At 29.9% G+C, this 21,203-nt stretch overlaps 1 protein-coding gene across 1 annotated transcript; it reads left to right on the top strand.

Annotated features, from left to right (window-relative positions):
* Nucleotides 1-4,471: 4,471 nt before the first annotated feature.
* On the top strand, nt 4,472-20,822 carry LOC123293198 (vitellogenin receptor). The gene is made up of 22 exons (XM_044873934.1): nt 4,472-4,565; nt 4,657-4,901; nt 6,186-6,319; nt 7,215-7,458; nt 7,967-8,113; nt 8,182-8,421; nt 8,999-9,588; nt 10,046-10,361; nt 11,344-11,610; nt 12,167-12,311; nt 12,369-12,565; nt 12,665-12,817; nt 12,895-13,235; nt 14,157-14,398; nt 14,595-14,680; nt 15,348-15,573; nt 15,910-16,268; nt 16,948-17,161; nt 17,413-17,954; nt 18,995-19,419; nt 20,195-20,388; nt 20,593-20,822. Exons 2-22 carry the CDS (start codon nt 4,661-4,663, stop codon nt 20,816-20,818), a joined length of 5,529 nt encoding a protein of 1,842 aa, XP_044729869.1. The 5' UTR covers nt 4,472-4,565; nt 4,657-4,660; the 3' UTR covers nt 20,819-20,822.
* The last annotated feature ends 381 nt before the right edge of the window (nt 20,823-21,203 follow it).

Raw genomic sequence — 21,203 nt, 5'->3', positions numbered from 1 at the left:
ATTGTTTTTTTAATAAATATAAATAAAATTAAAGGAAGTTTAATTTTATTGCTCGCAAATTTATTTACACAACAGATGATCATTGAAGTAGGCAATAAATTATTGTAAAGAGTTATTGATGTTTTAGGAATATTGTACAGAGATCGACGTCAATCAATAATGTTTGCATAAATATATTCCATTTTTCTAGAAATTAAAAATGAGGTAGATTCTTATTTCTATTTTCTCATGTATGACGATGGAGATAATTCCATTTTGAATTTTCGATTGAAAATTATAAAGAAGAAAATATCTTTATTTTTTTAGTGAAAAACGGATAAGGAGCATAATTACTTTAATCATTTTTCAAAAATGAAAATGAAAACGATTTATTATTATTTCAATTTTCGAGAACTATTATTTCATTTTAAGAAAACTGGTAATGGTAAGGTTGGCATCCTGATTTTCCCATCGCTCCCACCATATTTGAATATATATATATATATATATATATATATATATATATATATATATATATATATATATATATATATATATATATATCTTTTTTTTTCTTCCCAATATGAAAAATATTAATTTCTGCAAATTTCGCACAGTTCAGTTTTTATAAAAAATTACAAATTGAAATTTATATTTTAATTATATATTTGGAATTATTTATCGAATTTTCGAAATAAGAATCTGATTTTTTTTAATATAAAGGTAGAATTTTAATGGCATGTTTTATTTTACAACTGCACAAATTATTATCATTCTGAAAATTTTATGATTTAAGATAAGGGGCAATTTATTATCATTTATAAATAAAACCTTCATTTGACTAGCAAATACAGACTCATGACTAATAAATAATTGATGGTAAAATTGTTGATAATTTTATATATGTTTATGTGGTAGATATTTTATTTACTTCAAAATTATTTTATGCATTACAGTCGGTAAAAGTTCAAAGGTCATCGTCATATTTTCCTTTTCATAATCATTTCTATTTACCTACATGTGTTACAAGATATATATCGCTTATAAAAATAAATAATTTAAAATTAAAAACACGGCTGCCCAGCCACAAAACGGACTAAAAAGTAAAAACAACTTTTATTAATTAATCTGTACATACAAAACGAAAGGTCATTCATTTAATTACTGACTAAACAGATAAATAAAATTGTCATTACAGTCGGAGGACCGGTTCTGGAGAATTTTAATCTAAGTGGTACCCGACTATAATATCAATTTTTTTATATATTAATTTCCCACTGTAGGAAGTTATTGTAATGTGTCCGATTTTCTAAATCGAAATTTTCAACATATCTTTACATTTCATGTTTGCCTACTTCAATGATCATTTTTCTCGTCGCCCATATCGCGCGAACAAAAAATGATATCGACTTCTTTGAGGTACCGATCGAAGCGTATTTACGGCAATATAATCCGAAAATATCAAACATTCGGTCGAGTCGTTTTGAATCGGGCGAGATTTGTTTTTAATTTTTTTTCTGGCCGATATTGCGCTAACAAAAACTGATATCGACTTCGTTAAGGTGCCAATCGAAGCGTAATAACAGCAATATCATCCGAAAAGAAGTTATTTGTGTGAACCTCAAGGGTCGCGCTAGACTCTATCCACGGCTTGTTTAGTTTTGTTATTAGCGAGTCAATGAGTGACACTTCGCTTTGAATAACAGTTTTTGGCAGGTTATATATGATTATAATATTTTTTATTTCAAAATTTAGTAACAAGTTTTATTTTAAAACCATTATCTATTTATTATGTTGCCACAATTATCAGTATTATCAATAGATATGTATAAGAAGTTGCCTTTGCTTAAAAAAGTATTTTTTTTTAAACTCATTTTTAAAATGGTGCCATATGCAGCCACCTGTGTCACCTAGGGTGATGTAAGGATTCTAACGGTACATCTAAATACGTTCAGGTATTTTTTTAGAAGTTATGGTGGAGTAACGAAACTAACGTACATGAACCCAAAAAACATTACCACACCTTTTTTTGTTCTTAGTCAATAATTTCTCAGTTCTTGCTTTCAGGAATCGATTCAAAGATTACGTAAGTATTCAACGGTTTATTGACCGAAATTAGATAAATTTCTCAATGTGTGTAGCTCCATACAAAATAGCAAGCAATTTTGTTTATTCGTAATTTTTGTATGAAGTTTTAAAATTTGACATGCTACAACATACACAGAAAAAAATGCAAACAAACACAGGAGCGTACCTAATATTTATTAAAAATTAGTTATCTATAAAATATAATAAGTACGGCATCAAGATGACCTCAAAACACAATTTTTATTCATTAATGTTCGGGCACCCCAAGAAACTTCTGATTCTTATACAAAACATACCACATATTAATTTTAAAAGAGAAATTTTTTTGCAGAACAAAACAAAAAAAAATGTTTCATTTGATTAGGTTTTTAATATTTAATTATAGCGTTATGGCTAAAAAAATTTGAAGTAAAAATACTTCTTTTCCTGGATAAATCACCATTAAATATAAAATGATTAGGCAGGTATAAAAAAAAACTTGATTTAAAATATGCCGAAAATCGGAATCGCTTCTTTATTAGTCATATATCCCCCGAAATACATAGAGTCATTCACTGTATCGAAGATCAACGGGGAGGGATGGACTATGTTATAAATCCGATTCATGATTCTTTCTTTCTTTTTTCGGTCATTCTTTTACTTGATCTTGCTGCAAATGTTACCTTTACTGTTTATGCTTAAACAACTTATAAAGCTCTTTCCAGAACAAGCCATTCTAAAAAATTCCAATTAAATGGCGATCAAGGCTACTACCTCTATGTAGTCGAGACGTTGCGGTAGGTTTGCATAAAATCTATGTAGGCTTGCAGTCCATAATCAAAAATAAATCACAAACCACATTTTATTAATAAACTACACATAAACAACTTTTATATCTTTGACAATGATAATAAAATACATCTTCTCAGATAAGAAACTTACTATATACAACAGCCCCGGATTAAGGCACTGACCAACTAGACTCGATTGTATGACCCTCCACCAAATACCAATACAAAGATAATTAAATATATTACCAATTAAAACTTTAGAAACACCAAAAACTCAATATTTATCCAGTTAATTATTGAAGAACACATTAACAATTTTTGAATTTGACATTGCCATCATTGGAAAAAGTTGGCTTACTTAATTACTTTACTCAATACGGTACGGAAAAGTGAAAGAAAGTACAATTTTGAAAATTAAATTTTACACTTGTTTTAGTCTAAGAACCGAATTAGGCACGGCCTTCAGCCATCTTTTTACCGAATGAAAGTTATTTTTTATGAAATGTAAAATATTCCTGTTATTACTAAAAAATGACTACTTTTAGAGAAAATATCAAAAGTAAATTTTTTTGGAATTTTTACTAACTTGCATGTCTAACGACTTTTGGTCTATTGGTCTACTCGAAATCAAAACCATAAGGAATATATAGCAGCTGAGTTGTCTGCGTCTTTTTTCAATATTGTCGTTTTTTACAGGTTAAAGCTGTTCTATATACATTTTTGATTCGAAAAATTAAAGGGATATAATCGATATAATGAAATCGATAAAGTAAAGGGTATAATCGCAGTGCTAGAAATTCAATCGTAACCGTTACTATTGTTATCTGGAAAACCGATTTTCTTTATAAATTTTTTTCCCACCAATGAATATTTAAAAGAAGATTCTTAAAAAAAAAACTATAAAGTTTCACGCCAATCAAAAATGTGTATAGGACAGTCTTAATAGTAATAAGGCTCATCTGTTCATATTCAATTCATTGACTCGCCAATCTAAATTAAGATAATTTGATTGCAAATGCGGTGATATATGATTTTCCACGAAAAAAATTAACATTTACAAGCTTTCGAAGTTTTGATATTTTTATTGAAGGTAGTCTTGACCATATTTTTCTAGGCAATCCATTATAGGGATTTTTTAATATTTATCATTTCATAAAAAATAACTTTCATTCCGTAAACAAATGGGTAAAGATCCACCCTAATTCGGATATTGTACTATTATAAAAAAAACTGCTTTAAAATTTATGAATTCATCTAAAATTGAAACTTGTAAAAAATGTAGAAAGAAAATCTCTAGGTGTCGTCCATAGCTTCCATAAATCCTTAACCCACTCCCGTCTAGATGCAAAATTGTGCCCATTTTCGTATATACTATAAGATGTAAGAAGAATATGTTACCTTAATAATGAATCTTGATAAATCCATTTGAACTTACTGCATATGTTACGTTAACAATCTAAAATTTCTAAGTATTATAAATCTCTATCAAAATATGTCTAGGACCCCTCATTGATTTGATCCAGCGCTGGCTGATATACGATCCTGATCACAATTATTATGAACTTATTTTCAAAAATTTACTAATTATATAAGAAGTAATTGTACGTTACAACAAAAATATATTTGTTTAAAATAATTCTTACAGAATAGAATTACCATTTTAGATCATAATAGTTTTAATCGTCTTTAGGATCACTTAAATTTTAATTCGTTTATTTTTTTAATAAGGTAAGAAATTTTTTATTCTTTATTTCTTTTAAATATCGCATAGTTTTTTTTTTTTTAATTATTAATAATTTTAATAATAATTAATTTTTAGGAATATGAATAAAATATGGTCCTCACCGTACAAAAGAGGTGTGGTCATATTTATAATGATTATTCCATTTTTAACTCGAGTTAATTGTTTGAGTGTTTTTTCGGATTTATCATTTTTTTCAACGGAATCTGAATGTAGAGATCCGGATAATGAATTTATGTGCCGAAATAAAGAATGCATTCCAAATACAAATCGATGTGATGGTATTACGCAGTGTCCGGATGCATCTGATGAATTAGATTGTGGTAATTATTATTAGTATATTATCAAATACTTGGATAAAAAACAATGAGTTAAAATATCTTGTTTAGGTACCTACCAAAAAATAGGATTTCTCAATCCATAATTTCTACTAGTAAGTACTGTAACTTACGCTTGAACCAAGATTGAAATACTGAGTAGTAAAACCTTCAATTACATTACAAATACTTGAAATACTATTTCAATAAGAATTCAAAATTTCAATTAATTATGGCCCAAAGAATCTTTACTTAGGTACTAAATTAACATTGTTTTTGTCTTTTTGGCGGTTAATTTTTACCATACTACAGTTGTAGGTTCATGCTTAGAGCAAAAAAAAATGGAATTATATAATTTCAGCCACCTAACCATATTAAGGAAGTACGAGCGCCAAGGCAAGTTTTAGACTTGTGGTTGAAATTATTTGTACCTTATTTTTAACTTTTATGCTGAATTTTGTTATAACTTCATGAATGTAGACGAAAAATAATATTAAAATTTTTCGATATCTACTTTCGAAATACCGAAAGCTAAATAATTAATCAAAATTTTCAATTTTCGATATTTTCAAAATTACTCCAGATATTGAAAAATTGTATTCTTACTTTTCATCCTATATTGTCAAGTTATAACATAATTCACCAACAAAAATTGAAAAAATATATACTTTTTAATTTGCGTCCCCACTACCGTAGTCATACATCCTTAATTAGTCGGATACAACGGGGTTTTTTTTGTTTTCAACAATTTATTAACGTTTTGATTTAAATTTAAATAGTTCTTTTTTAATTTCGACCGATTAATTTTGAAGAAATCTATGAAAACATACCATTTACCATACCATCTACTGTTTTCCCATATAACCAATGTTAATAAATATGCCTACTTAACTTTTGAAGTTATTTAATTATTTAAATGTTCGGGTAACCCCCCTCCCTAAAATTTTCAGAATTGATTAAGACTCAGTCCAACTTCATATAAAAAAATCAACCCTTTTAATAAAATTGCCCTGGCGCTCGTACATCCCTAAAAACGAAGAAGCATATTTTTTAAAGATCGATGCAATTTGTTGTTCTGTAAATATTCCTAAAAAAGAGTCTTCTGTAATATAAACTTAAGTTGAACTTTGAGGACTTTCAAAAATTTCTTTCTTAAATATTTCAAAATCTTCTATTTTGCAGAAACGTGAAGAAAACTTTTACGTTTTAATAATCACGATAATTAATTAATCACGTCGCTTATTTTCTGCTTTTTATTTAATTATTACTAATAATAATTTTTCTTTTTAGATAAATATTTATGTAAAGCACCGAACTGGTTTCGTTGCGAAACAAGTAAAATGTGTATTGAAAGTAGATTTCGTTGTGATAATGAAATCGATTGTAGTGATCGAAGTGATGAAAAAAACTGTAAAAATAATACGGTTAGTATCTTTTCTTCTAACACTCTGAGTCGGGCTCTAAAATTGTATGGTTATTTTTCTATTTATTTTTATGGTCATGTAAAAACAATAACTGATTCCGTGCTCTTAAATTATAAGTCTTTTGTATGTAAAAATTTGATTTTACGTTTCTGAAAGTTGGTTTCCTACATATTATTTTATATTTTCGAAAATTACAATGTTTTTCTTGGCAGAAAAAACGTAAAATATTTTTGAAGCTCCAAGCTTTGAAATGTTAACTTTTTGTACAAGAATATTTTATAACTCGCTTTCCTTTATGTCCATTTGTTCGGTACAAATCCTGTATTTGAAAATTAACGTCATCTAAATCAACACATTCAAGACCCGACGTATGATGGGGTATCATTTTTCCTATTATAATTTTACACACAAAATAGGGATCATTTTAACGTATATTTAGGGGATCATTTTATTTTTTTTCTTAATCTTTCTTGAACGATTAATTTAATCACGTGGAAGCCAAATATACTAGATAGCTTTAATGGTTCATTTAAAACAACTAGGGATCATGTTACTCTGAGGGATGAATATAAAGCACTTTCTACAGGAAGTTTTTATTGATCTAAATACTATTTTTTGCCCAGAGTCACCTATAAATAATTATATATGGGTTGTATGTGAAAACTTGAGGCCAAAGGCTATAAAAGCCACATTGAAAATATAATTGAGCTCAATTTTTTGTACGTATAGTCATAGTTTATCGCAATACCTACAAAAAATTATTTTCAACTTTTTAATGCAATCAAAGCTTGTTAATGTAATTTTTACTTCAACTTTGTATATCAACTTTTTTATCGGCTTAAAACCGAAAATATTAAAATATCTTTCAATTAATAAATTTTATAAAATATTTCAGAGCTCGGTAGCATCATTAAATTGTTCTGCAGATCACTGGCAATGTAATAATAAGGCATGTATTCCAATGTATCAAGTATGTGACAGTACATACGATTGTTTAGATCATTCAGATGAAATTGATGGATGTACCATTTCACTAGCTTGTGATGGTTTCAGATGTAAAAATAAACGATGTATACCTTCAGAATGGCGTTGCAATAAAGTTGACGATTGTATCGACAACAGTGATGAAGAAAATTGTGGTATGTTTCATTACTTTTTTAATTATTTTCTTTGGCCTAGTTGTGGGTAGTGACAATTATGCAAAATTACGACGAATCCGTCTGATTTTATTTATAAAATATTGAATAATTGACATTTAAACAATTTTTTATTATAAATTATTGCCGACCAAATATCCGTTTTTGAAATATTATTAACAGTTTGTGAAATATTATTAACAAATATACCTTTTTTTTCGTTTTTAATTGTTTATAACTTTTGCAATTTTTTATATGCTGAAAACGCTTCTAGCACATTTTTCTAGACATCATTACGAATTCAACGAGCTATCGCACGCATTTTTAAAAACAGTATCTCTATTTTTCGCGATTTTCAACTTATCGGCTATACTAAGAAGTTTGATTAAATTCACTAATAAATCGACATATCATAAGCCGTACTATCTTTGGCAGAGCTTATAAAGACGTTAAATGGCACCATGTGTATGTTGCGGTTTATAAATTATAATCTGAAAATTTCATCTTTTAGAAAAACTCATCAATCCCCAAGATTGTACAATTGAAAATGAATTATTTCTCTGTAAAAATGGTCTTGATTGTATTCCTTTCCACGAAATGTGTGATAACATTACCCAATGTTCCGATCATTCCGACGAGTCAAGTTCTTGTACTGATTGTAAGTGAATTTTGTACTTTACCCTTTTGAATAGTTTAAAAATTTAATTTTTGGAATTATTTGATTAGTAAATATGCGATGTAGTGCGCATGAATGTAGTCATGATTGTATACAAACACCAAATGGTCCATTGTGTTTATGCCCAAAAGGATATCATGAAGTTGCTCCAAAGTTATGTAAGGATATAAACGAATGTGAAATATATGGAATGTGTGATCAAAAATGTCGTAACACAGAAGGATCGTATGAATGCTATTGTGATAACAAATATGTTCTACAAGCAGATAAGAAAACTTGTAAAGCACATGGTAAGTTTCAGGCAGCCTCTACTTATATTTTTTTAGAATCTAAAGCTCATTGTATACAAAAGAATTTTAGCTTTATATATCAAACACCACTAAATATCACTTCATATAACAAATTTTTAAATTTGGATTGCCCAGGGGCGCCGCCAGCCAATAGACCAGAGTAGGGCAACCTAAAAGATACAGAATATGAATTATAAGAAAAACAATTTTAATTGAACTAAATTTTCTAAAATTGCTAAAAAGGGCAAACAAAATGTTTTTGCTTGTCTTAGGCATGTGACTTCATTTGACATATTTAGACATGGTATATTTTGCTTAATTTTACTTACTGTTTTTATACCTACTGCAAAATAAGACTTTAAAACTTCAAAACTACATTATAATAATATATAAAGACTTCATCGATTCGAAAAAAAATCAGAAAATTTTCACAAAACAAAACTTTTTAATCGTCGAAACTTAAAATGGCAATTGTTTTCTGCCAATATAACAAGAATTAGATTCTGGTTAAAAACAATTTACCTATATCCTTACCATTACACTCATATAAATTTGCTTATATACGTATTACCTACAGGTGGCGAAGGACAATTATTTATGAGCACAAAACATGAAATACGTGGTTTATTTTTAAACTCAGAAGTGTATTATTTAATAGCAAATAAATTAAAACACGTTGTGGGTGTTACATTTGATGGTGATCATATTTATTGGACGGATGTGCACGTAGATAATGAAGCAATTGTAAAAGCTGAACCAGACGGTTCAAATCGAGAACTTTTAATAACATCTGGATTAAGTGCACCTGAAGATTTAGCAATCGATTGGATCACAGGCAACATATATTTTACGGACTCTGAATTACAGCATATCGGTGTATGTACAAATGATGGCTTACATTGTACAATCATTGCTAATAAATATATTAGTAAACCACGTGGTATTGTATTACATATTGTTGAACGTAATATGTATTGGACTGATTGGGGTGAAACACCAGAAATTGCACGTGCAAGTATGGATGGCGAAAATGATATATCATTTGTATCGAATAATATATTATGGCCTAATGGTTTAACAATTGATGTGCCAAATAATCGATTATATTGGATCGATGCGAAAAAAAATACAATAGAATCAATTAAATTGGATGGAACTGACAGAAGGGTAATTTTTTAAATTTTAATCATTAAGCATATGATACGAGGCCGGAGCGTAGTTCCTTTTTAGCGTAGTTCCTTTTTATTTCACATGTCGTAGTGGGTCAAGTCAAATTATTTAGGAGTTCTTGAAACTCAAAAAGCAAAGCAAAAATCATAATAGAGTATATAAAAGATTCTAACTACGAATCCTCTTCTGACAGACTTTTTGTGACTGTTTCAATGAAGTGAGGTCGCTTCCATCATAATTCTACACTCGGCAAAAAAGCAGATCAAATTTTTTAATTAAGTAGTAAAAGATAATATTTGTCTGTATGTGCTCGTATGTAAGTCGAATTACGAGTTACTCATTCATAGCCAAATTTTCATACAGTTCCCAAAGTTTTGGGCAAAGTGTGAATTTGTACCCTATTTATAGGGAAAGTAGAGAAAAATTTATTCTGTATATTATTAACTCCTTCCAGATTATTTTGGGTGGTATTGTACGACATCCATATTCAATTGCAGTATTTGAAAATCGTATATATTGGACTGATTGGATGGAACATGCTTTATTAAGCTGTGATAAATTCACGGGTAAAAATCGTACAACATTGGTTACTCATAATTTAGGCGATATTTATGGTATTCATATATACCACTCAGCATTGTTTCCTAAAGTAGAAAATCTTTGTGCATACTCAGAATGTTCCCATATTTGTATGCTAAGTAGTGTTTCAGGGTACAAATGTGCTTGTCCGCCAAATCATGAGTTAAATAATGATAAACACACTTGCAGAGGTAAATGAAAAACAACATACAAAAGTCAGAAACCGAATATTGGTTATGTTTTTTCAAGATTTTCACTTAGAACCTTAATTATTGAATTTTAAATCGGTCACCTTTTTCATAATTAAATTTTTTACTCATGCGGGATAAGTATCCTATTTCCACACGATTTGCTATGCTGCATACAGCTAATTGTCGATTGTTTAATTCGCAAATTACCTGCAAAACCATTTATAAGGTACAGTAAGTAAATTTTGCCGCATTCAATGGACACATAACTATTATCGTTGTAGGGAAAAATGACATTATTTGATGCGAGTTGACTATTGTTCACTTCTATGGAAAAAGTTACTTTCGTTCGTAAGGCTCTAATTCTGCTCTCTTGGGTAATTGGCAAATTATTCACTTCCATTGCGCTCAACATATTACCGCTCCATGGAGACTGAATTCAATATATTCAAAATTTCACTCATGATTTTTCATTTTTTAAAATTATCAACGAGGGATATATGTGAATTCTTTCAGGGACTAACCCGTATGATATTAATTAGTGCATCATGTTCATGAATGTTTTGCAGAAGAAATGCGACGGAATAATTTTGCATAATCACAACCAGAGCTATCATATCCCAATCCTCAAGAATTATAAGAAATCTGGTGCAGAATATTTCTGTTCGAAGCTTTTGACTATTTATCTTGAGAGAAGTTCCTGTGCTGAAGCTCTCGGTTTTATTTTATTTCTTATAATAGAACCTGTCAAAACTTAGGAACACGGCAGAATTGTGTAATCATAATTCTGAAATATAAAGTTTGTAAATGTTCCTGTTCTAATGGAAACAATTTACAAGTATTCATCGATAACATATAAACGCTGTACTTCTGCGACAAATACCTTAAAATAGCAAAACCAATATTCCAAAACAAACTCTTGTACAGAAAGTTGAGTTCAAGTTATAACTAATAAGTTCAATCAAAAACGTTTTCAATTTTGTAGCTATTTCAAAGAAACATGTAATGGCTGTGGGTACTGGAAATTTATTATTTAAAATACAGCACCAAGCATTAGGAAAACATAATATTAAAATGATTACTAATCGATTAGTAAACATAACGGCATTAGCTTATGATAGCATATCTGGTCAAATTATTGTATCCACACAAAGTAATGAAAAAAGTACCATTTATACAGTTACTGAGGATGGGAATAAAATAAATCAGCTAATTCATGAAGATATTGAAAACATCGAAGGAATGGATTTTGGTAAGTAATGATCCTTAGTATTAATACCTAATACGGTAAGATGCAGTACTTAGAGTCGAAAGTATCTAGAATATTTAGTATGTAGTTGTATTTAATTTCTCGGGAGATATTTACTAGACATTATTTGTCTTGAAATGAAGGCATTTTATGAGAATGTAGGTAAGCTGAAGACTGATTGCCAATGTTGTTTTGTTTTGACTAACCATTGAGTTTTGTTTTATAAATCATACTCAACGTCGGTGGGAGTGCATTATGGTGTGAACCATGATACATTTTGATGTTGTACCATTGCCTCACATCATGTGCCGTGGTTCACACGGATGATACCTACATGATAGTCAAAATACGTATTTATGTAATACAAAAATTGATCTAGAAAATTGGTACAAAATCAAAATTTAATTTAATCTCTTGGTAAGTATATGAGTCAAGGACCTTTTATCCTGAACGCTTAAAAATAGCATAAGTTATATGCTGCAAGTATTTCAATAATTTTGAACATTTCGCAGATAACTCTTTATTTTGTTTTTTTCGTTTAATATCCATTTATTTTTAGATTATTTTGGTAATAATTTATATTGGTGTGATTCTGGAAGAAAATCAGTTGATGTTTTTTCAATGGAAACACGTAAAAGAAAACCATTATTGATCGACTTAAAAGGAGATACTCCATTGGATGTGGCTTTAATACCAGATTTAGGGTAATTAAAAAATTATATTATTTGAAAATCTAGTCTCATATTTTTCCATAATTTTAGCATAATGTATGTAGCATTCCGAAACCAAGAAAATATTTACATTGATCGTATGCTAATGGATGGAACTGGAGAACGTATTCATGTAATTACAACAGGACTTGTTGGAACTAAAATTAAACTGTTATATGATGACCACTTAAGGCGTATATTTTGGTCTTGTTCTGAAACTGGAAACATTGAAAGTACTTCCGTTGAAGGTAAATTACCTAGAAACGGGATTCAAGACTCATTGATGCATTCTTCCCGATTTAGTTTATAAGATATAATTTTATTTTTTCACGGTTTTTCTATTACAGGTGATGATCGTCATGGTTTTCGAGCATTTTTACCAAACCCTTTTGATTTAGTAATATTAGGCAATGATCTGTTCTGGTCGAATTCAAAATCTCGTAAACTTTTTTGGTCAGACAAATTAAATATTAATCATAAAGTAAAGAAAATTGTTTTAGGTATCTATTTTTTACTTGCAATTATATTGTGTTTTAACTCCACTCTTTTATCATAACTAAAATATTTTGTCTTTCAGATATACCAAAAGATTCCTTCTTACATTTAGTAACTCTTTCTGGAGTTAAAACGGGTCATTATCATCCTTGCACTGAAAATAATGGAAATTGTTCTGATATTTGCTTAGTATCACAGAATCATCATTCCATATGCACCTGCCCATCAAACAACATTTTATCTCCTGATAATCGTACTTGCATTGAACAAAAACAATGTAAAATCGGTGTTGAATATGAATGTATTTCTACATCAATTTGTATTCCAGCAAAATTTGTTTGTAATGGTAAAAAAGATTGTTTATATGGAGAAGATGAATCAAATTGCCGAAGTGAACATACATGTTTCATTGGGGAAAAGCAGGTATAGTGAAATTCCACATTATTGTACTCTTGACTAAAGCTATACAAATGATGAGGAGGGGAGTAGTTATCCGGGATTTTTGAAAATTATTATGGTTGGTGGTACTTATATTACAATATAGTAAAAGTTCTAACCTGTCGAAGGCGAGTCGTATTCAGAGGAGCTTCTTAAATAGAGCTATTCTTCGAGATTACTTATTTCTGCGCAAATTTTAGCCCTAAACAAAATTTGTGTGGACTAAATTTCTAAGAAGCTCGTATTCATTTTCCTTGTGAGAATCACATTTTCAAAGTTACAAGCTTGGAAAGTTTCTTATCAAATTAAAGATTATTTGTCATATTTTAATAATTGAAGTCTTAACTAGTAGACCACAAACACATAACATTTTTTTTTTTAACTTCCGGTACAGAAATTACCAAACTTATTTTTGTACGGCATTTATGTAATGCACTTAAAATACCTATGCAATGTTAATACCCAGCAACGCCGTACATATTTGGTGGTGCATGGGTGAGACAGCAAGGGGTGTGACATTCATACTCACACCTGTACCGCGCATAAATGACGCCATGGTGCTTAAACTTATTTTTACATATAGGAGCATTTTTTTTCAACATGATTCCTGGTGGGTCATTACACCCGAAAAATTTCAGCATCGACTTGTAGTCTATAGCTTACAATAGCACTTTCTTATGTACGTTGAATACCAATTCTTAGCCCTAGTTTGCAGGAATTTCAAATCGCTTATAGAATATAACCAGTAAAATATCCTTCGTCATATATCGTAGGATAAAATCTATAGTTCCGAAAGTAACTAAAAGAATTCATATTAGCCAAATTTATCGTACAACAATTTGTGCTTATACTGTTTAGATTGTATATTAATTTAGAAAGCTACCATTATGCATTTTATAATTTTAGTGTCAAAATGGTCAATGCATTCCAGAACATCAGTGGTGTGATTCACATTATGACTGTTTAGATAAAACAGATGAAGCGAACTGTGATCCGAGTCAAAAAGAAGGATGTTCTTTCGAACAATTTGAATGTGAGAATAAAAAATGTGTTCCATTTGATGTCACTTGCGATTTGACTGATAATTGCGGTGATGGTTCAGATGAAAAATATTGTAAATTTCGTGGATGCGAGATCCGAGAATTCAGGTTTGATTTTTATGATAAAATTTTCTATGGCATCTTAGACAGCTGGAATTGGTTTTCAATTTTTGTATTTTGAAAAACATGCAATTTATTTGTTTGCTGATCCCTTGAAATAAAATGGATTGATTTTTCCTAGTTTGCGACAGAAAATTTTTATTTTACTTACAATAAGATATGATATAACAAGTATTTATTTTAGATGTACGAGTGGAAAGTGTATTCCCGATTCCTGGCGTTGTGATGGAAGTACAGACTGTCCAGATCTTTCTGATGAAGAAAATTGCGGTAAGTTTGTAATTGCCAAAAAAGTGAACGTCACGTCAACTTCCTTGTAAATTTTAAAATACTGTCATGATTGAAATTTTCTTCTATAAATATATAGGAGACTTTCTATAGATCTATATAGATAGATAGTCACTCATCACGATATCTCTGGAACTATAAGACCTAGAGACTTGAAATTTGGCAGGAATATTCCTTTTGCCAAGTAGAGGTCAGCTAAGAACGGATTTTACGAAATTCCACCCACAAGGGGGGTTGCGGGGATGTTCATGAATAAAAAATTCATATTTTTAAATTATGGCTTTTAATAGTTCAAAACTTGGTCAGAATGTTTTAAATTACATTTAGAAATTTTTTTAACCTTCGGAGGGTAGAAAGGTGTAGCGAGAAAGTGGGAAGGAAATATCGAATATTTACAAATATACCTAAGTGGGGTATCAAATAAAAGAGCATGACGTGTACATTACAAAAATGTTATCCAACGCGAGGAAATGTGGAGGGAGGGGTGCAAGTGGGGATGTTGCCCAGCAAAGCGGGTATATTTTACGCCACGCAAAGCGGGCGGGTAACAGCTAGTTAACTATATGGTGATTTGCTTTTGAAATGGAACCATTCAAGAGAGAGGGAAAAGTGTATAGTTAGTTATATAATATCTTTCTCTTTTTAATAGAAGTACATCAATGTGATATAAATTTATTTACCTGCGAAAATGGTCGGTGCATAGATAAAAATTTAACATGTAACAATGAAGATGATTGTTTGGATAATTCAGACGAGATGAATTGTGAAGTATCGAATAGAGAAACAGATATATCAGATATACAAGCATTAATTTGCAACGATGATGAATTTGCATGCACTTCTAATATGACTGTATGCGTACCCGAAGATGATAGGTAAATACAATTTACGTTTCTTCATATCAGGAACTAATAGTTCCCCCAAAAAGCAGTCGTTTTTTACTCCGTTTGGACAGGATAGATAGATTTTATACAAGGTGTCCGTAAAAGGTCCTTACAACGCTCTACCATATCCAGCTTAGGTCAAAATAAGTCGATTTAGCTAAACTTGCCCTAGTAAAAGTTTATCCATTTTGGCGCTCTTGATTTTGCAATTTTTAAATCGTTTTTCTTCCATAACTTTAGAATGGATAGCGTTATTTTAACAAAATTTGGTATGATAACATAACAATTCGTTTTCGAGTTTCAAATATCTTCATTTTCTATTATTAGATGTAACGGAATATCCGATTGCCCCCAAGGAGAAGATGAAGAGAACTGTAGTGATACAGATTGTCAAAAAGATGAATTCAAATGTAAAAATGGAAAGTGTATACAAGAATCGTGGGCTTGTGACAAAACCGACGATTGTGGTGATAAATCTGATGAAAACTATGATTTATGTAATTATATGAATAGGCCAATGAACAAAAATCAAGATGGTTCCTCAATGAAATTCAATATAACTGCATATAAAAAAATTCCCTGTACAAATGGTTTTCGTTGCAAATCGGGACAATGTATTGAATGGAAATTTGTTTGTAACAAAGAAAATGATTGTGAAGATGAATCCGATGAAGGAGGAAACTGCGGTAAAGTTTTTATTCATACTTCATTTCGGATGTTTGTTTTAGAAATTTAAGCTTTAATATAAAAAATAACAATGAAAACACATAAGAATCTGATAATAACAGTTGTTTTGGCTTAATTTTGAAAAGATAATGTTATACCATTAGTGTGTAAATAATTTTGGTCATGGATGTACCTCAATTGAAGCACAATGCTCAATTCAAATTCAATCTGATAAATCAAGTTATTAAAAGCTGTTATATAATCGTTCTATATTTAAATGTGTGATTTAAGGCTATTGGTTTTAAGGCACAGTATTTTTTAAGGAATTTTTAGAACTGCTAATTAAGATATTTGACTTTATCAAGTCAGTGCGATTCCGTTTCCATCTCGGGGGTCCACACTAATGGGCAGCGTTATCAAAAACCTAACAAATACAATCTAAAATAACAGAATACATACTTTTAAACCAAAAGCCTTCATTATTGATTTTAAATTTTTTCGGCACGCAAACCTACTTGTTAAAAAAACTCTGCAGTTACACAAGCCAACCCAAGTGTCCCAAATCATATCTGAACACTAATTGATTTCAACCTGCAATAAAGCAGCCAATACTATGATCGATTTTTAGCTCGATTGAAATGTATTTTAAACCTCTATATAGAGTGGCTATCTAAATCGTTATAAAATTTTAATTTTTAGAAAATGCGTGTACTTCCCATCCTTGTCAACAGATTTGTATTAAAACACCATCTGGATCAAAATGCGATTGTTTATCGGGCTTCAAATTAAATGGCGATGCTAAAACATGTGAAAATATCAATGAATGCGCAATTTATCCACCAGTCTGTGCCCAAAATTGTGAAGAATATGAAGATACATATCGATGCAGTTGTTATTCACAGTATCAATTGAGGTAAAGTAGTCTTTCAGTACAATGAATTCAAAAATTATTTTAACCAAGACTTAAAAGATTCACATCATTAATCTAGATTGAACATCGGTCCAGGATTCCCAGTAAAATCCCATTGTTTTCAGATGAATTGAAAATTATGTTTCCGATTCAATCATATCAGATAATGAATCGAAATGAATCGAAAGAAATTTTAATTTCCTCTTCTGTCCAATTCAAATCCATTCAACATTTCAATATTTAAATTGTTTTAGACTTGATGGAAGTGGTTGCAAAGCTAGGGGTGCATCAATGTCACTTATATTCACTTCCGATGCAGAAATACGAAAATTGATCCCACACAAAAAAGAATTACATCAATTAGTTTACGAAGACACACCGCCAATAACTGGATTAGAATATTCATTACAAGAAGACGCCTTATATTATTCAATTGAAAAATTAGATGTAATATACAAAGTGTTCTTGACGAACAATACAAGAAAATTTGTACGATATTTACGTAAACCAACAATATTAGCATTAGATTGGATAACGAATAATATTTACTTTGTGGAAGAATCAATTACAAGTGCCATTAAAGTTTGTCACTTAGAAGAACAAAAATGTGCAAAACTTATTACACTCGATACTGAAACCGTATCAGCCTTAGCAATCGATGCTGTTAATAAATATATATTTTATGCAACCACTTTCTGGTGGCTATATAATACACCAAAATCAGTACTTTATAAGGTCAATTTAGATGGAACTCACACTCAGGAATTAGCACATAAAAATTTGGAATTCATTACAGGTATATAAAGTTTATAATATTAATTCAATACCTATACATAAATGCTAGTCCCGAATAAGTATTCCTAAACAGAATTTAGTATAATAAATTCAAAAATTATTTTGGTCAAGACTTAAAAGATGCTCATCATTAATCTAGATCACCAATAATATCTCATTGTTTTCCTATTCAGATGAATCGAAAATTATATTTCCGGTTCAATCATATTCAAATATTGTACCGGCTCGGTGGCTGAGCAGCTAAAGGCGCAATCGCCTTTAACCGTTTGACTACAGGCAGCAGCAATCTGATCAATTATAATGAATGAGGCGGTAAATTGGTCACACTGTCATCGTTTGGATAAGAACGAATTAACCCATTCCACCCACATCATAAATTGAATTGTATATTCGGGTGTAGTTAAAAAATAAATAAAGATTAAAAATAATGATGTGGGTGGCCTCTGTTATAGATGAATGTCTGAAAAACGGAGGTTAAACCTCATTATTATTATTATTATTAGATAGAGCATCGGGCCAGGATCCCCAATCTCATTGTTTTCAATGCAATGGTCTAAATCTCTAAAGCGCCAAATTTTATCAAAAAGATATCTTAATCTTGAATGGTTCACTAAATCTCTTGCCCTTCGGAAGTAGTAGCCCAAAAATTAAGTCGTTAATTTATGGAATTATTTTAAGCAATCCTGACATACTCAGTTAATTTTCATTCTCGTTCACTTTGTTGCTTTATAAAAGGTCGGAAATCTGATCTACATAGAATACACTTTGTTTTAGTTATGTATTTTTAATCGTTGACATAAATGATGATCAGATACAATATAAGAGCCAAAAAAATCAAATCGTTATTTCTTGAAATAAATGTGAATACCTAACAATTATTGGGAGAGGCTAGAATTGTTGTTAGAAAGAATTTCAACAAGTTATATATGCCACCCAGATCAGGGTCTGAATTCGTTTTCCGAGCTGAGGCACTGGATGTCTTTAATCGGTTTTTGCGCAATAATATTGAAATTTTTAATCCAAATATTTAATCGTTTTTAGGCATTACATATGATATATACAAAAAGAAGGTATATTATGTGGATCAAAGTACTAGTAAAATTGAAAGAATAAATTATGATGGTTCAGCACGAGAATTAGTATGGTCTGCTAGCAATATCACACATTCATCAAATCTTCATCCATATGGGTTAAATTTATTTGAAGATCATTTATTCTTTATGACACCAAATGGTATTCTGAAAAAATGTAAATTATATGGAAATCTACAATGTGAAGATATCCGCCTACACCGTAATACAATCAATCATTTTGTGATTGCACAAGATAGTCGACAATTTAACTTACCAAATGTTTGTGTGGGCCATAATTGTTCTTATTTATGTATTCAAAGTGAAGTAGGCATCAAATGTGTGTGCGAAAATGGAAATGTTATACAAGAAAATGAAATGTGCGATCCATCGACGGTATGTTTCATAACAAATTAAATACGTCATTTGAATCTATTTTTTCATTTAAAAATATTGGTTAAAAGATATTAGAGAAGGATTCACAAAGCATACAAGTATAAGTCAGAATTGACCAACATTCAAGGCCGTTCAAAGAATCGTTCACATAGAAAAAAACTGAATCTCGTTCAAAACATTCTCGATTATTGGCTATTTTCCAGTTTGGTGTAGGGACCATAACATGCTTCTTTTGTTTTTAAATAGACCCAAAGGGACTGAATTGATCGACCTACGTACGTCTATGCAAACTATTTAGCAAATTCCACCTTCAAAGGCGTGAATGCCGTTTGAATTGATTTTTTAAATTATTTTGAAATAATACGTGGTCTCCTAGAACTCTTGTTAATCAATATTGAATTAATTAAATTTCTTTAGAGAAATCCGATGGAATTTTTAAGCAATATTTATTTTACAATAGGATGGTTAGCAAGTAGTCCGTAGAAAATACCATGCAAAATGTCTATTTCCAAAAAAAATTATAAACAAAATATTCTGCTGTATTGTTAAAAATATTTTGGTATAAACTCGCATATTTGCATGCCTAAGTTAAGAAATAAACAAATTTAAACATTATTTCGACCTAAAGAGTACCCTCCAAATAACATACTTTGCACTAATTATTGTATAATCTTAAGTTCTATTAGGCACCAGTTTGAAAATCCTACTCAATTAATTTAAATGCATAGCACTGCAAAACGTAATGTTTACATGTAACTTTAATTATTTATTACAGAGAACCGGAAGTAGCTGGGAAGTACACGATGATCATGATGAGATTATTCATACACAAATTTCACATCAAAGTAGTTTGAAAGGGCATTCACCAGTGGTTACTGGAGTTATTATCACATTCGCGATATTAGCCATGGGAGTATGTGGTTTTTACTATTATCATAAACGGCGTTACGCAGGAAGCTTTTCACCAGGGTAAGTATATAAAACTAGCTCAGAATTGTTGTTTTAATGCATTCAAAAAATCTAAATTTATTATCAACAGACTAGAAAAATTTTTTGTTAAAGGAATCTCAACATTTGATAAGTTTAACGTGTCAATGATCTTTTTGAGCTAGATACCGCCCTAAGAGTAGAATCTAACTAAATGGAACTAATTTTATGAAATTCGTTTTACAGATCATTTGTACAATTTCAATACTCAAACCCAGTTTATAATTTACAAACGGTTGCAGTTGAAAAAGAATGTAGTACTGATCTGCCAAAAAATATTAATAATAATATCTCAACAAGTATTCATCAACCAAATTCAAATACACATGAATTTTACAATCCAATGGAAAATCATCAACAAACAGAAGTTACATTTGATACAAAAAGTGAAGAATGTATTATTAAAAAATAATTTATTTTTAGTTAATTTTTTCAAAATTTTTATATACTGTTTTAATTAGATTTTTTAAAAGATTTTATTTACATTGTCTTAAAATTCTTAAATAAAAAATAATTAAACAAAATTATATTTTGGTATTTAATCAAAGCTCCCGCCTATTTTCACCTTTTAGAACACACAAGCAACGGAAACAGGGCTACAAATGACTTAATGATTGAAAGATGAAACAAGTTTAGCATCATATCAAGAAATTAGAAAGACCCATTGATAACATTGATCAATTTTGCTCGTTTGCGAACTAAAAAGAAGGCGTAAAAAAGTCACTTTTTACGCCTAGTATACGCTATAAGCATTACAGCTCATTATCTTTTTTTTTTTAGATATCGTGTTTTTCACT

The sequence above is a fragment of the Chrysoperla carnea genome, chromosome 2, assembly GCF_905475395.1.
Source record: "Chrysoperla carnea chromosome 2, inChrCarn1.1, whole genome shotgun sequence".
Lineage (NCBI taxonomy): Eukaryota > Metazoa > Arthropoda > Insecta > Neuroptera > Chrysopidae > Chrysoperla > Chrysoperla carnea.
Note: the sequence above shows the minus strand (reverse complement) of the source record. Positions and strands in the feature narration are given on the sequence as shown.

Excerpts from the sequence above, each read along its gene's own strand:
- LOC123293198 (XM_044873934.1), top strand. The coding sequence starts at position 4,661 with ATGAATAAAATATGGTCCTCACCGTACAAAAGAGGTGTGGTCATATTT. Across the intron at positions 9,589-10,045 it reads TGGATGGAACTGACAGAAGG|ATTATTTTGGGTGGTATTGT; the intron begins GTAATTTTTTAA and ends AACTCCTTCCAG. Across the intron at positions 10,362-11,343 it reads TGATAAACACACTTGCAGAG|CTATTTCAAAGAAACATGTA; the intron begins GTAAATGAAAAA and ends TCAATTTTGTAG.